At 39.3% G+C, this 12,607-nt stretch overlaps 1 protein-coding gene across 1 annotated transcript in view; it reads left to right on the top strand.

Moving 5' to 3' along the window:
* col11a1b (collagen, type XI, alpha 1b) overlaps positions 1 to 12,607 on the top strand; it is a 91,399-nt gene that overhangs the window by 70,530 nt on the left and 8,262 nt on the right. The window contains exons 46-54 of the mRNA XM_073876484.1: positions 158 to 265; positions 4,356 to 4,409; positions 4,881 to 4,934; positions 5,026 to 5,079; positions 5,240 to 5,293; positions 8,633 to 8,740; positions 8,823 to 8,876; positions 9,345 to 9,398; positions 9,501 to 9,554. Coding sequence (XP_073732585.1) covers positions 158 to 265; positions 4,356 to 4,409; positions 4,881 to 4,934; positions 5,026 to 5,079; positions 5,240 to 5,293; positions 8,633 to 8,740; positions 8,823 to 8,876; positions 9,345 to 9,398; positions 9,501 to 9,554 — 594 coding nt within the window. The remainder of the gene's footprint in view (positions 1 to 157; positions 266 to 4,355; positions 4,410 to 4,880; positions 4,935 to 5,025; positions 5,080 to 5,239; positions 5,294 to 8,632; positions 8,741 to 8,822; positions 8,877 to 9,344; positions 9,399 to 9,500; positions 9,555 to 12,607) is intronic.

Raw genomic sequence — 12,607 nt, 5'->3', positions numbered from 1 at the left:
GTCTGCACCGTATAGTAATGTATGAGAAATCTTCTGGGGTCGCCATCTTTGGACTGTTTTTATTGCACTTTACATGTTGGCCATCATGTTTTGATGTTGTATCTTTATTAGATGTAGATGAGTAATATATTTCTGTATGATATTTTGTCTTGTGTAGGGAAGTGATGGAGAGGCCGGTCCCAGAGGTCAGCAGGGAATGTTCGGGCAGAAGGGAGATGAGGGCCCTCGTGGTTTCCCGGGTCTTCCAGGTCCGGTCGGACTCCAGGTAGGTTTATAACCTTAAGCTTTGCCATGATCTGTGTCTATGGGGGTTTTCACACCTGCCTTGTTTAGTTTGATTGAATCGTACCAGAGTTCGATTGCTCAGTTGGTGCAGTTTGTTTGGGCAGGTGAGAATGCAGCAATCGAACTCTGGTGCGCACCAAAAGCGGACCAAACAAGCAGACCGAGACCAGCTTGCAGAGGTGGTCTCGGTACGCTTTCAAACAAACTCTAGAGCGAACCGTTTGTGGTGAGAACACGATCTGAGATCGAACCGACCGAACTGCAAAAGTACTGCGCATTTTGGACTAAACCAGCTGCCGTAGTCAACTGCGCAGTGCATTATCGGATGAGAAAGTGTTTGTTGACCGTTTCTATTTGCAATATTAGCACAATGACAAATCCCGGACATACCTGGAGTTGTGAGGAGGTGCAGGCGGAGCCTCAGAAATTTTTTGTCTTCGCCGTTTGTAGTACATTAAACCGTTGTTTTCAAGCCGCATCCCCGATTCATTCTGAAAATGAACAGTTTGTCTAGAGTGCTGTATACAAACTATGTATAACAACCACGGAGACATAATTACAGTGCGCAGCCGTCTGTCCATGGTGTCTGCTGTATTATCCTTCTTTTGTTTACTTCCGGGGGTTCCGTTGGAATTTGCCGCACGTTGATTCTGATCAATCGTGAAGCCATTTAGGAAATACGTTCAAATACATGTGGCCAATGAGTGATGTTGATCTTATCACATGACAGAATTTTGGTTCGTTTCAATTGGTGCGGATCAGAGCAATCAGTGTGGTGTGAAATGGAACCAAATCTGCTAAAAAAGTTACAATGTATCATTTTTTGCTTTTGGTCCGGACCAAATGAACCGAATTACAGATGTGAAACGCCCTATGACTTGTTTATAGATATATCTGCATATTAAAGGGACACTCCACTTTTTTAAAAAGATGCTAATTTTCCAGCTCCCATAGAGTTAAACTTTAGATTTTTACCATTTTGGAATCCATTCAGCTGATTTCTGGGTTTGGCGATACCACTTTTAGCATAGCTTAGCATAATCCATTGAATCTGATTAAACCATTAGCATCGCCCTCAAAAATAACCAAACAGTTTCAGTATCTTTCCTATTTAAAACTTGGCTCTTCTGTAGTTACATTGTGTACTAAGACATATATGGCTAGGAACTATACTCTCATTCCGCGTAATAATCAAGGACTTTGCTGTCATAACATGGCTGCAGGAGGCGCAATGATATTACGCAGTGCCCGAAAATAGTCCCCTGCTATTGAAAGTTACAAAGGGGACTAGTTTCAGGCACTGCATACTATCATTGTGCATCCTGCAGCCATGGTACCGCAGCAAAGTCCTTGATTATTACGCCAGAATGAAAGTATAGTTCCTAGCCATATCGGCCTAGAAAATTTCAACTTTTAATTTTACGTCGGTCTGCGTACACGATGTAGCTACAGAAAAGTCAAGTTTTAAATAGAAAAAATATTGAAACTCTTTGGTCATTTTTGAGCGCGATGCTAATGGTCTAATCAGAAGCCGTTTCTCAATACCAAGTACGCCAAACTCGGACTTGTGTCCTTCGTAGTTCGAACTTGCAAGTTCAGACTCGGAAGAACGAACTCCTGACGCGAAATGCATTCTGGGAAACTTCGCTGTAATAAGTCCACTCAAGTCTCCTCTGATGCATCCTCGATAAAATGGGCGGATCAAGAACACATCCGGGGATTTTATGTGAACTTGGGCTTGATGCGAACTTTGAATTGGAACAGTACTTGGGCCGTGACTGATGACGTTTCACATGTCCACAAGAACGCAAGTACAGACGCATATTGAGAAACGGCTAGATTCAATGGATTATGCTAAGCTGTGCTAAATTTGGTACCGCCAGACCCAGAGATCGGCTGAATGCATTCCAAAATGGTAAAAATCAACTCTAGGGGAGCTGGAAAATAAGCATTTTTTTTTTTAAAGTGGAGTGTCCCTCAAGGCTCAGATAGAAGAAATTACACACGTCCCCTTTAAGCAGAGAAATGAGAACAGAGGCTGTTACTCAGCACACCAATATTACAGAGTCAATCAGAGCAATTGACCACTAATCAGAAGTAATAGGAACAGTGATTCATTCCAAGCAGCTGTGATAACTGTTTTTCCACTGCGTCTCCTTGTTAAATAGCTAAGTGCCTCTGACTGATCCTGCTTTGTAATGATTTTTGATCCCATCCTAATTTGTTTTCTCTCAGGTTTTGAATAACTTGCTAATGAGCAGATATTAAGTTTGATCAGAAAGGAGACATTTCATAATGATTTTAAAACGGACTTTATAAAACGGGCAGTTCTGGTTCTTCATTCTGATTGGTTGAAACGCGTTCTAAGCCGTGATAAAATACACCGGTAACCTCACGGTTCAGACCACATTACATAAGTATCACTGCGCCACTGTTGCTGTGTACTGATTTATGAGAATAAACACAACAGTCTTTAATCATATTTTTAATTTGTCTACAATTGCACAATTAATGGCGATATCCAAATAAATGTCAATAAATACTGTTGAGTCATCTCGTCAATAAAGAGAAAACGTTGTCTGAGGAGTTTATAACTGAAGTTCATACGCCCGCTATTATCCACTGGGTGGCGATCTTTCCCAACTTAAACACTGACGCATTCACTGAAAACACCGTGTAGTATCAGTGTGTTCATGTCTGAATCTGATGATTTCTTACTAAAGTTCTTCACAAAAATGGAATTATCTCCGCTTTTAGCTGAAAATTTGAGAGGTGATAACTGATAAGATAACAAATTAAGGTAGGATGAAACTTTTTGTTGTTGTTGTTGTTTGAAAGCGGATGGTCTGTTCTTTCATTTTATATTTATGTTTATTTAAAGACGATAATTTTTCTGTAAGGCATTAAACTAAAACCGGGTGGCAACTTAAAAAAAAACGCTGACGGGGAAAGAGTTCAGCATGCTTAAGTTACAAGCATATTTGATCATCACTTCAACAGCAGAATATAAATGTTAATGTATAAATTAGATGAATGGTGATTTATAAAATAAACACCACCGTCTTTAATCATATTTTCATTGTATCTTTGCTGCGTCTGTGTTGTTTGTGAACTGCGCTCTGTTTCAGTCACACTTGATTCTGAGGAACTACTTTGTTTGGCGGAAGAGTAATATTTATACTAATATAATTACAACTTATTTGTGTTTTATTTTATAAAATCCCGCTAACTTTATGCATATGAAGTAACCGTTTTATAAACGCAATAAACCCCTCGAAGCGTTGGGTTACCAGTGCATTTTATAACAGCTAAGGGGGTTTAGGCACTCCGCTTCGCGTCGTGCCTAACAACGCCCCTTAGCTGTTATAAAATGCACTGGTAACCCAACGCTTCTCGGGGTTTATTGCTTTAGTAAATATAACCCATTTATCATCTTGACTCTGCAGACAGTTGGGAAAATTTTAAGTAACGTGATATCACAACTCTTCAACAAATATGCAGCAAGCTATGCGTTATTTGGTACCAAAGAGCCTGCCTGCCAGATACAATGACCCAGAAAGTCTTCTCATTAGAGATTATGTTGACTGTGAACAATGGAGATATGCGTGTTGGTATTGTTGGGTGATAATGATCTGACTAACTCTCAGACCCTTTTAGTCATGCACAATTATATCGCCAAATGAAATGCTTGCCAAGCTTCGGCTCTTTTTGTGTTGCATATTTTCAAAGCAGCGTCGGGGTTGCACTCACATTCCTTAGCGCTCGAATGCAAATGTGATAATTACCATGAGGTTTCTTCTAGTGCTAATTACAGAAAATTGTTATATGATTAATAGTGTTTACACTTGGGTTTAAATTAATATTCTGTACCGTGAAACTTATTGTTATTCTAAATCATCATGTTTGCTGTGCTTGAGGAAACACGGCATTGTGTACTCTTTCGTAACTGAAACAAAGCATTTTTAAAGCTAAAAAAATGACACAACTGGCAATATTTTACCTACTATTTCACTTGATTGGTATTGGTATTTAAACTACTGTATATAATATTTACATTTGCTTTCTTCTAGGGTTTGCCAGGCCCGCCAGGTGAGAAGGGAGAAAATGGAGATGTTGGCCCAATGGTGAGTTCATACTGACACCAATGCTTAAAAATATGATGTGTCATAACATGTGTATGATTGTGATGCTTATACAGTGAGTTTCTGTAAAGCTTAGTATTCAGTGCCATGCAGAAGACAGATTCAGTCGCTGTATAGTTTCAGTAGTGATGTAGTGCCATTGATTGTTAAAGGAACAGTATGTAAGAAATGTATATCAATTACTCATAAAATGGCGCCTAGACATTAAGAAATCATTTTCTTTTCTAATACTTATATCACTGACAACTGTCGTCCGGCCAGGATATTGTCATTTAAAAAGTGGAGTTGCAGCCCTCAACTGATGTTTATGTTGTCGTTTTGTGTATTGGCCACCAGTTGTGTGATTGCAGTACCAGTTTTAGCCACAGGTTTTGTGATTGCAATACCAGTTTTGGCCACAATCCTACATACTGTTCCTTTAATGTTCCTGACAAACTGCTGTTTTTCTAACAGGGTCCACCTGGTCCTCCGGGTCCCAGAGGTCCTCAAGGCTCTAGCGGAGCAGATGTAAGTTAACTGTAATATATTTGTTAAACATACTGTAGAAACTTCCTAAGTTCAAAGTGAATCAGACAAAACTAAACATTGTTATTGACAGGGTGCTCCTGGTCCTCCTGGAGGTATCGGTTCAATGGGTGGAAATGGCGAAAAGGTGGGAGAGCTTTTGCTGATAATATAATCAGATATAATATGTCTTTGATCATTTTTTCTCTTCATATTTCTTCATTATCATATTTTAAATGAACATGTACAGCATAGTGCCGATGGTAAGGCAGAACCAAAACCCTATCTAACACTTATTTTGCCCTTAGGGTGAAACTGGTGAGGCAGGTAACCCAGGACCACCCGGAGAGCACGGTCCAGGAGTAAGTATGTTTTTGTGTGTAAGGGTTGTTGAGCATGATTTCCCAGGTGTGACCTACTGTATATTTAATCTATTAGCATTCAGGGATCTGCGACTATTCTGTCGTCATTCAGGGAAAACAATGTTACTTTATGAATGCTTGGCCCTACAAAATGCTAACATATTAATATCTCAGGTTGTGCATTAATAAGCTGTGAATCGATTTGACCTTATTCTGCTCAATAGAGTACGAGTGCATGTTTTTCTTTATCTCATACTGTACAGTATATGCTGAGGTGAACATGACCTGTGTTCCAGATGGGAGCCATAGTCATCATCCTTTTCCCTCTGGGACATTATTGTGTTAACTGCCCATTTCACAGACCTGTTTATGTGATATTAGCATCTTTAATGCAGATTTTTGTTTATTTGTTTGGCTCAATGCATATCCAAACTAAATTGGACAAGAGGACAGTTTCTCATGCTGTATCTTTCTTTACATCCTTATGCTACATGCTAACATCCTTAACCTTAAAGGGATACTTCTGTGAAAAATTTAAATTACCACATGAATTGCTCGCCCTCGAGCCGTCCTCGATGTGCATGATTGTCTTTTTTCCGGACGGACACAGTCTGAGTTATATAGGGGCGGCAGTGGTCGAGTGGTTCATGTAGGTTACAAACTGGAAGCTTGGTGGTTCAATCCCTGGCTTCAACATGACCAAGTGTCGAGGTGTCCTTGAGCAAGACACCTAACCCAAGCTGCTCCCGGCGAGCTGGATGGCGCCTTACATGTCTGACATCGCCGTCGGTGCATGAATGTGTGAGTGAATGGGTGAATGTGAGGCAAAAATTGTAAAGCGCTTTGGATGGCCATAGGTCTGTTAAAAGCGCTATATAAATGCAGTCCATTTATATAAGAAAATGTCCTTGCTCTTCCAAGCTTTATAATAGTAGTACAAGGACCAGCAGGCTACAACTTCTGACTTTGAAGCCTTAAAAGTGCATCCATCCTTTCCAGACGTAATGCACATGGCTCCAGGAGGTTAAAGCAACATTAAAGAGTTTTTTTACGTTAAAATAACGTTTCCAAAAAAGTTTCAGTCGTTCATCCACTCGAAACAGGGTGAACGGCACTTTCACATTCGCTTTGCAGCCCTCTATCAGCCAAAACCGCACTAAAAAAGTATACATCCATCGGGTCGCGGTCATGTAGTTCGAGTGAAAACTACAAAAATCTTGCTTTACGGCAGACCTGCAATCCCCCCCTACAGAGCCAGCTTTGCTGCAGTAGGCTAAATTATTTACGACTGTGGTAATGGATAATTCCGCTTCCAACCTGTAGGGGGAGCAAAGAGCAAAAACTCTTTAGTGTTGCTTTAAAAAAGCCCTTGGAGGGTAATGAATGCGATTTTGTAAGAAAAATATCCATATTTAAAACTTATAACTTATAAACCATACTTAGTTGCTTTCGGTATCGGCCAAAGTGCATTTACAGAGCTTCTTATTCTTTATTTAATGGCGGGTGCCACCAACGTTAAGGTGCATTATCGCCACCTAACTCACTCTTAAAGCCACTCCAGCACAGTAGGTAGCGATAATGCACCGGAAGCTAGTTATTATGGTTCATAAAGTTTTAAATATGGATATTTTTCTAAGAAATTACCCACAGAAGGCCTTTATTAACCATCTGGAACTGTGTGGGTTGCGTCTGTGAGGGATGGATGCACTTTTTGGCTTCAGAGTCGGACGTTGTTCCCTGTTCCCTGTTTGCAACCATTGTGGGGCCTGGAAGAGCAAGGACATTTCTAATAAAACTCCGATTGTGTTCGTCTGGAAAAAGATAATTATGTAAATCAAGGATGGCTTGAGGGTAAGTAAATCATGGGGTTCCATTATTTCCTTCATTATACCTTTAAGAAGTGTAACTCAACCCACATTTGTGCTATAGGCATAAACAATACAGTACTGTATGTGAAATTATTTGACTGGTTAATGAGAATGCCAATACTTTTCCAAGTACACTCTCAGAAATAAAGGTACAAAGGTTGGCACTGGGACAGTACCCTTTTAAAAAAGGTACACATCTGTACCAAAAGAGTGCATATTAGCACTTCAAAGGTACATATTGGCAGTTGAAAGATACATATTTGTACCAAAATGGTACATATTAGGACCTATTTTAAAGGGTACTGCCCCAGTGACAGCTTTGTAACTTTATTTTTGTCAGTGTAGAGCAGTATTTCTCAAACTTTTTCAGCCCAAGGACCACTTTATCTTCCATTTTTTTTCTGAGGACCACCTAACAGAATCCCACTCTAACACTCCCCCCAAAAAACAACAAAATAGGAAGGATAAGCTAAATTTAAGTTTAATATGCAACTTTCAAGTCAAAAACTAATTTTTTAAACACAAATGCAATGCTATGTTCAGAAATTATTATATGAATTTTATTTCATTTGAAAAAGTAAATTGTGAAAGTGAAATGAGTTGCAGCTTAATATAAACAACAAACTGCACATGTGAAAAAAACTGCAATTAAACATACTGTAACAGCCTAGGTCCCACTTAATGTCATTCCAAAGAGCCCTTAGTTTAAAACTGAGGTGGTGGGTATATGAAGTCTATGGTTGTAACTATGGTAACAATAAAATACTGAAAAAAAAATTCCCCTTAATGTCCAAAATCACTGAAATTACAGGGATTTTACACATGAAATAAAAACTAGTACATTACAAAACTAATAGATCTGTGGATTTTACCTGCTTTCAGTTGACGCTTGATCTTTTCTTTTGACTTCTCTTTGGTTTACCCACCGATCCATTTTTACGTTGTTAAAACAGAATGGCAAGAACTGACGATTGTACAGTATAAACACTTGCCTAGTTTAGGTCATCTTTTGGCGGACAACTGGGGGGGGGGGGGGTTGGCGGACCACTAGTGGTCCGCGGACCACACTTTGAGAATTACTAGTGTAGAGGAAACCTACTGTACCTTGTACTGAATTGTGGATGGCTGCATTTGACTTGGGCCAGTATGTAACCTCCATCTTTATGCCTCCGTTTATGTAACATCTATAATGAGAAAGACTGAGGAACACTGTCCTGCTAATATCAGTATAGCATTACACAGTTCACTATTTCCTTCTTTTGAGCTGTCCTTCATAATTTGGTAGAATACAACCTTCACTGCTGTCTTTATGGCCATCAGACACTTATTATAGTTACCTCATACTACTTTAGAATAAAATCAATCAGATATTATCAGTTAATCACTTATACTTTAGCTTTTATTTACACAGTTACTATTGTATTGTTGAGGAAAAGGAAAGTGTGATGTTGATAGTTGTATTCCTTCTCAGGGACCCAAAGGTGAGGTTGGGGAGAAAGGAGAAGCTGGACCTCCTGGAGCTGCAGGACCTGCCGGTGCAAAAGGACCACCTGGAGATGACGGCCCTAAAGGAAACCCAGTGCGTCCCTGAAAATGTGTTTGTAATAGAATAAACCTTCTTGATGTATTATCATTAATTGTTTTTTTTTTTGTTAATTTAGGGACCTATTGGATTCCCTGGAGATCCAGGCCCCCCTGGTGAGCCCGGTGTTGGTGTAAGTTCCTCATTGTGGCATTCAGACACAACATATTACCTTTAAAGGCGGGGTGTATGATCTCTGAAAGCCAATATTTATACTTGAAATCACCTAAACAAACACGCCCCTACCCCAATAGAATCTAGACCTTCTTTTGATAGACCCGCCCCACACATACGCATGCCACGCCCCTTACCGCTGACTTGCTACAAGTGTGTTTTGGTGCCCAACTCCCTTTTCCAAATTGTTTTTCAAAAATCATGCACCCTGCCTTTAACTCCCATTAATTTTGAGTTTAGCTGCTGTCATAACATATGTTATGAGGTAATTATTCATTAATCAGTGCCGGCCTCTGTATATATGGGTTAATAATGCATGTAGAAAAGTGTCAGAGATTAACTTATTTGTGTATATACAAATGATATAAAGCTTTTAGGAAATGAAATAAAACAAAGGGCAATGTTGTAATGTAATTATTCCACACAGGGACTCGATGGCCTTCCTGGAGACAAGGGAGATGATGGAGAGGCCGGTCAGCCCGTGAGTGATAATCAACTCGCTTCGCGAATCATATTTCACATTCAAACCGCAATGAAACTTTCTCTGTGTGAGAGTTAACATGCTGAATTTTTTACACCACAGGGTCCACCTGGTCCATCTGGTGAAGCTGGTCCTCCAGGACCTCCAGGAAAGCGAGTGAGTATCTGAACCAGATATTTTGTGCATTTAAATTTATTAAAGGTGCTTGCTAGGACAAGAGCACAATTAAGTTTTATGTTTTTTACAATGTTTATGTATCATTAAGGGATGGATATGTATACATTTGGTTCCAATTTTAAGACTTTTGGGGGCCTCATATGTACTTTTAAGAAAGTAATATGCACTTGTTGTTACCAGTATGTACCCCTGAGGTACTAATATTAACTTTTTAGATGCAAAAGTCTCCCAGTGACGGCTATAGGGACAATTTTTTGGAGTATTTTGTCTGACAGTATAGCAAAGCCCTGGCAACCATCCACAACACGTTAGCTGCAAGAGGCATTTTTCACATTTTCTACTATAAATGTCATATCATCTACTTCATGTCTGCCAAGAGACACACATTTTCAAAAGACTTTATGAGTCTCTATAAAAGTATATTTTGTGAGAAACTGATCTCACCTGCACAAACAATAAATCTTTAAAAGCAGGACTAAGTCAGGGTTGTGTTGCATCTTAGTTTCCCATTGCAAATTGTTCCCAAGTGAGTAAAGAATGCAGGTTGTTCCTGAGAATAGGCAATTTTGTGAAATCTATGCATAACATCAAACCCGTGAATAAAGAAATGGCCTCGGATCCGTTTACATTCCTTAAGGGCAAGAGACGAGGCTGACATTTAGACAGATCTATTATAGAATATTGACCAGATTAACTTGAATGACAGCAGTGTGATAGGCAAGAGGAAATAAAGTTGTCATTGTCAACTGTGATGTCATTGGCTCTGAATAGATTACTCTCTTCCCTGTGGTGTTCTGATGAATTTAATGCAAAGATCCATACAGTTTTCCATAAAGGCCCAACCAGCTAGAGATAATTAAGTAAATAATAAATCATACAATAGTGTTTTCTTTAACACACTGCTGACCTGAGAAACAGCACCCACTGGTTATCTTGTGGTCAAATCTGATAACTTCCTAAATGCATTATTCGTCTAGTAAAGATGGACAATGACAGTTGACTCAAAACCTAAAGAGAATTTGCTTTAAATGCTTATCTAAAGTGAAGTTTATCGCCATGTTTTTGACAGGATTGAGACTCTTTTAATGTATGGACACATTAGGCTTTTAGTCAGAAATATTGAATTTTCCCGTATCAGCAGAGTCGTGAGCTAATAGCAATGAAAATGCATTACAGAGCTTTCCATTTTTACCCGACTTGCTTACAACTTTAAATTGGTCTGTGCGTGAAGCTGATTCATTCACCAGAGCTCAGCTTTTCTGTGTCCTGAATCTAAATGTGCACACCCATATTGATTATGGGCTTCAGGGAAACATTTCAGGCCTGCCCTGTGTTTGTGCCTACGCTGCTATTAAAGAATCAGCATTAAGACTTTGTTCACTAGATGAGCTGCGATTCATCTAAATAATCATGTTATTGTGCTCACAAATGTGGAGATGGCAATGTTTCGCATCTGCTCACATCATTTGCCATTACTGCTGGTATCTTGGCATAAACTCTCCATAGAACTATTCTGAATCAAATAGATTTGCTGTGCTGAACAAAGACTCTAAGAAATGTTGTTTTGGTTTAACCCTTGGATGTGTAAATAATTGGGTTAAAAATAAACCTACAGTATACTGGGTTGTTGTTACCAAGCCATGGGTTGAAACAGCCCAGCAGTTGGGTTGAAGCAACTCAGCATAGTTTTTATATAACCCAACCAGAACCAGTTTTGTTTCTTGGGAGATGTCTGCAGAAATATTGCTGCTATAGACTGCTGCTCTGTCGTACTGTTTACAATATAGAGTTTCTAGAAATCAAAAGTGAAAAGTGCCCAACCACATTGTTGTCCTGATATATAGAGGCAGATAACAAATCTTGACATGAGTATAGAAATGCTTATGGACAGATGTGGTACTCAATGATATGTTATACCATACAGTGCAAGAAAACTAAAAAAACATTTACATAAGCAAAATTGTGTGAGATATTAAAGAGATACTCTAGCTAAATATCAAAATTACACGATGATTTACTCCAAAATACATACAGTGGCAAGAAAAAGTGAACCCCTAAGAATGAACTGGTTTTCTACAGTAATTTGCCATAAAATGTGATCCGATCCTCATCTAGGTCACAACAATAGACAATGTGCATAATTACTTTTTCTTGGTTTTTTTATTTTTTTCAAAACACCAATTAAACATTCACAGTGCTGGAGGAAAATGTAAGTAAACCCTTGGATTTAATAGCTTGTTGAACCTCCTTTGGCAGCAATTACTTCAAGCAAGCGCTTCTTGTACTTCTGAATCAGACCTGCACATTGTTCAGAAGGGATTTTTACCCATTCCCCTTTACAAAAATGCTTAAACTCAGACAATCTCTCTTGAGGTCATTCCACAGGTTAAGGTCTGGGCTTTGACTAGGCCACTCCAAATGGCACATTTTGTTTTTTTATCCAGTCTGTGGTGGATTTACTTGATGGTTAAGGTCATTGTCCTGCTGCATCAACCAACTTCTACTGAGCTTCAACTGGCGGACAGCCACCCTGACATTATTCTGTAGGATATTTTGTTAAAGTTGGAAATTCATTCTCCTCTTGATGATGGCAAGTCTCCAGGCCTTAAGGCAGCAAAGCATGCCCAATGTTGGTAAGCTGGGCCATTTTTGCACCATATTCCACGTTATCAGTCCATAAAATATTTTTCCAGTAGCACCGGCGTTTGCTAAGTTGCACTTTTGCAAACTTTAGGCTCACAATGTTTTTCGGGAGAGCAGCGGCTTCTTCTGTGGTGTTCACCATGCTTTTTCAAAGACTTAAGTGTGGTAGACTCATGAACAGAGATGTGTGCCAGTTCCAATGATGTTTTTAAGCCTTTAGCTGTTTCTCGTGGGTTGTTCTTTACTTCTTTGCATATTCTGCATTTTGCCTTAGGAGTCATCTTGGCTGTGCGGCCACTTCTAGGGAGGGGAGCTACACTATTAAACTGTCTCCATTTATAGACAAACTGTAGACTGATGGCTGTCTAAACATTTTGGGGCGGTTTCCC

Source organism: Misgurnus anguillicaudatus, chromosome 2 (assembly GCF_027580225.2).
Source record: "Misgurnus anguillicaudatus chromosome 2, ASM2758022v2, whole genome shotgun sequence".
Classification (NCBI taxonomy): Eukaryota; Metazoa; Chordata; class Actinopteri; order Cypriniformes; family Cobitidae; genus Misgurnus; species Misgurnus anguillicaudatus.
Note: the sequence above shows the minus strand (reverse complement) of the source record. Positions and strands in the feature narration are given on the sequence as shown.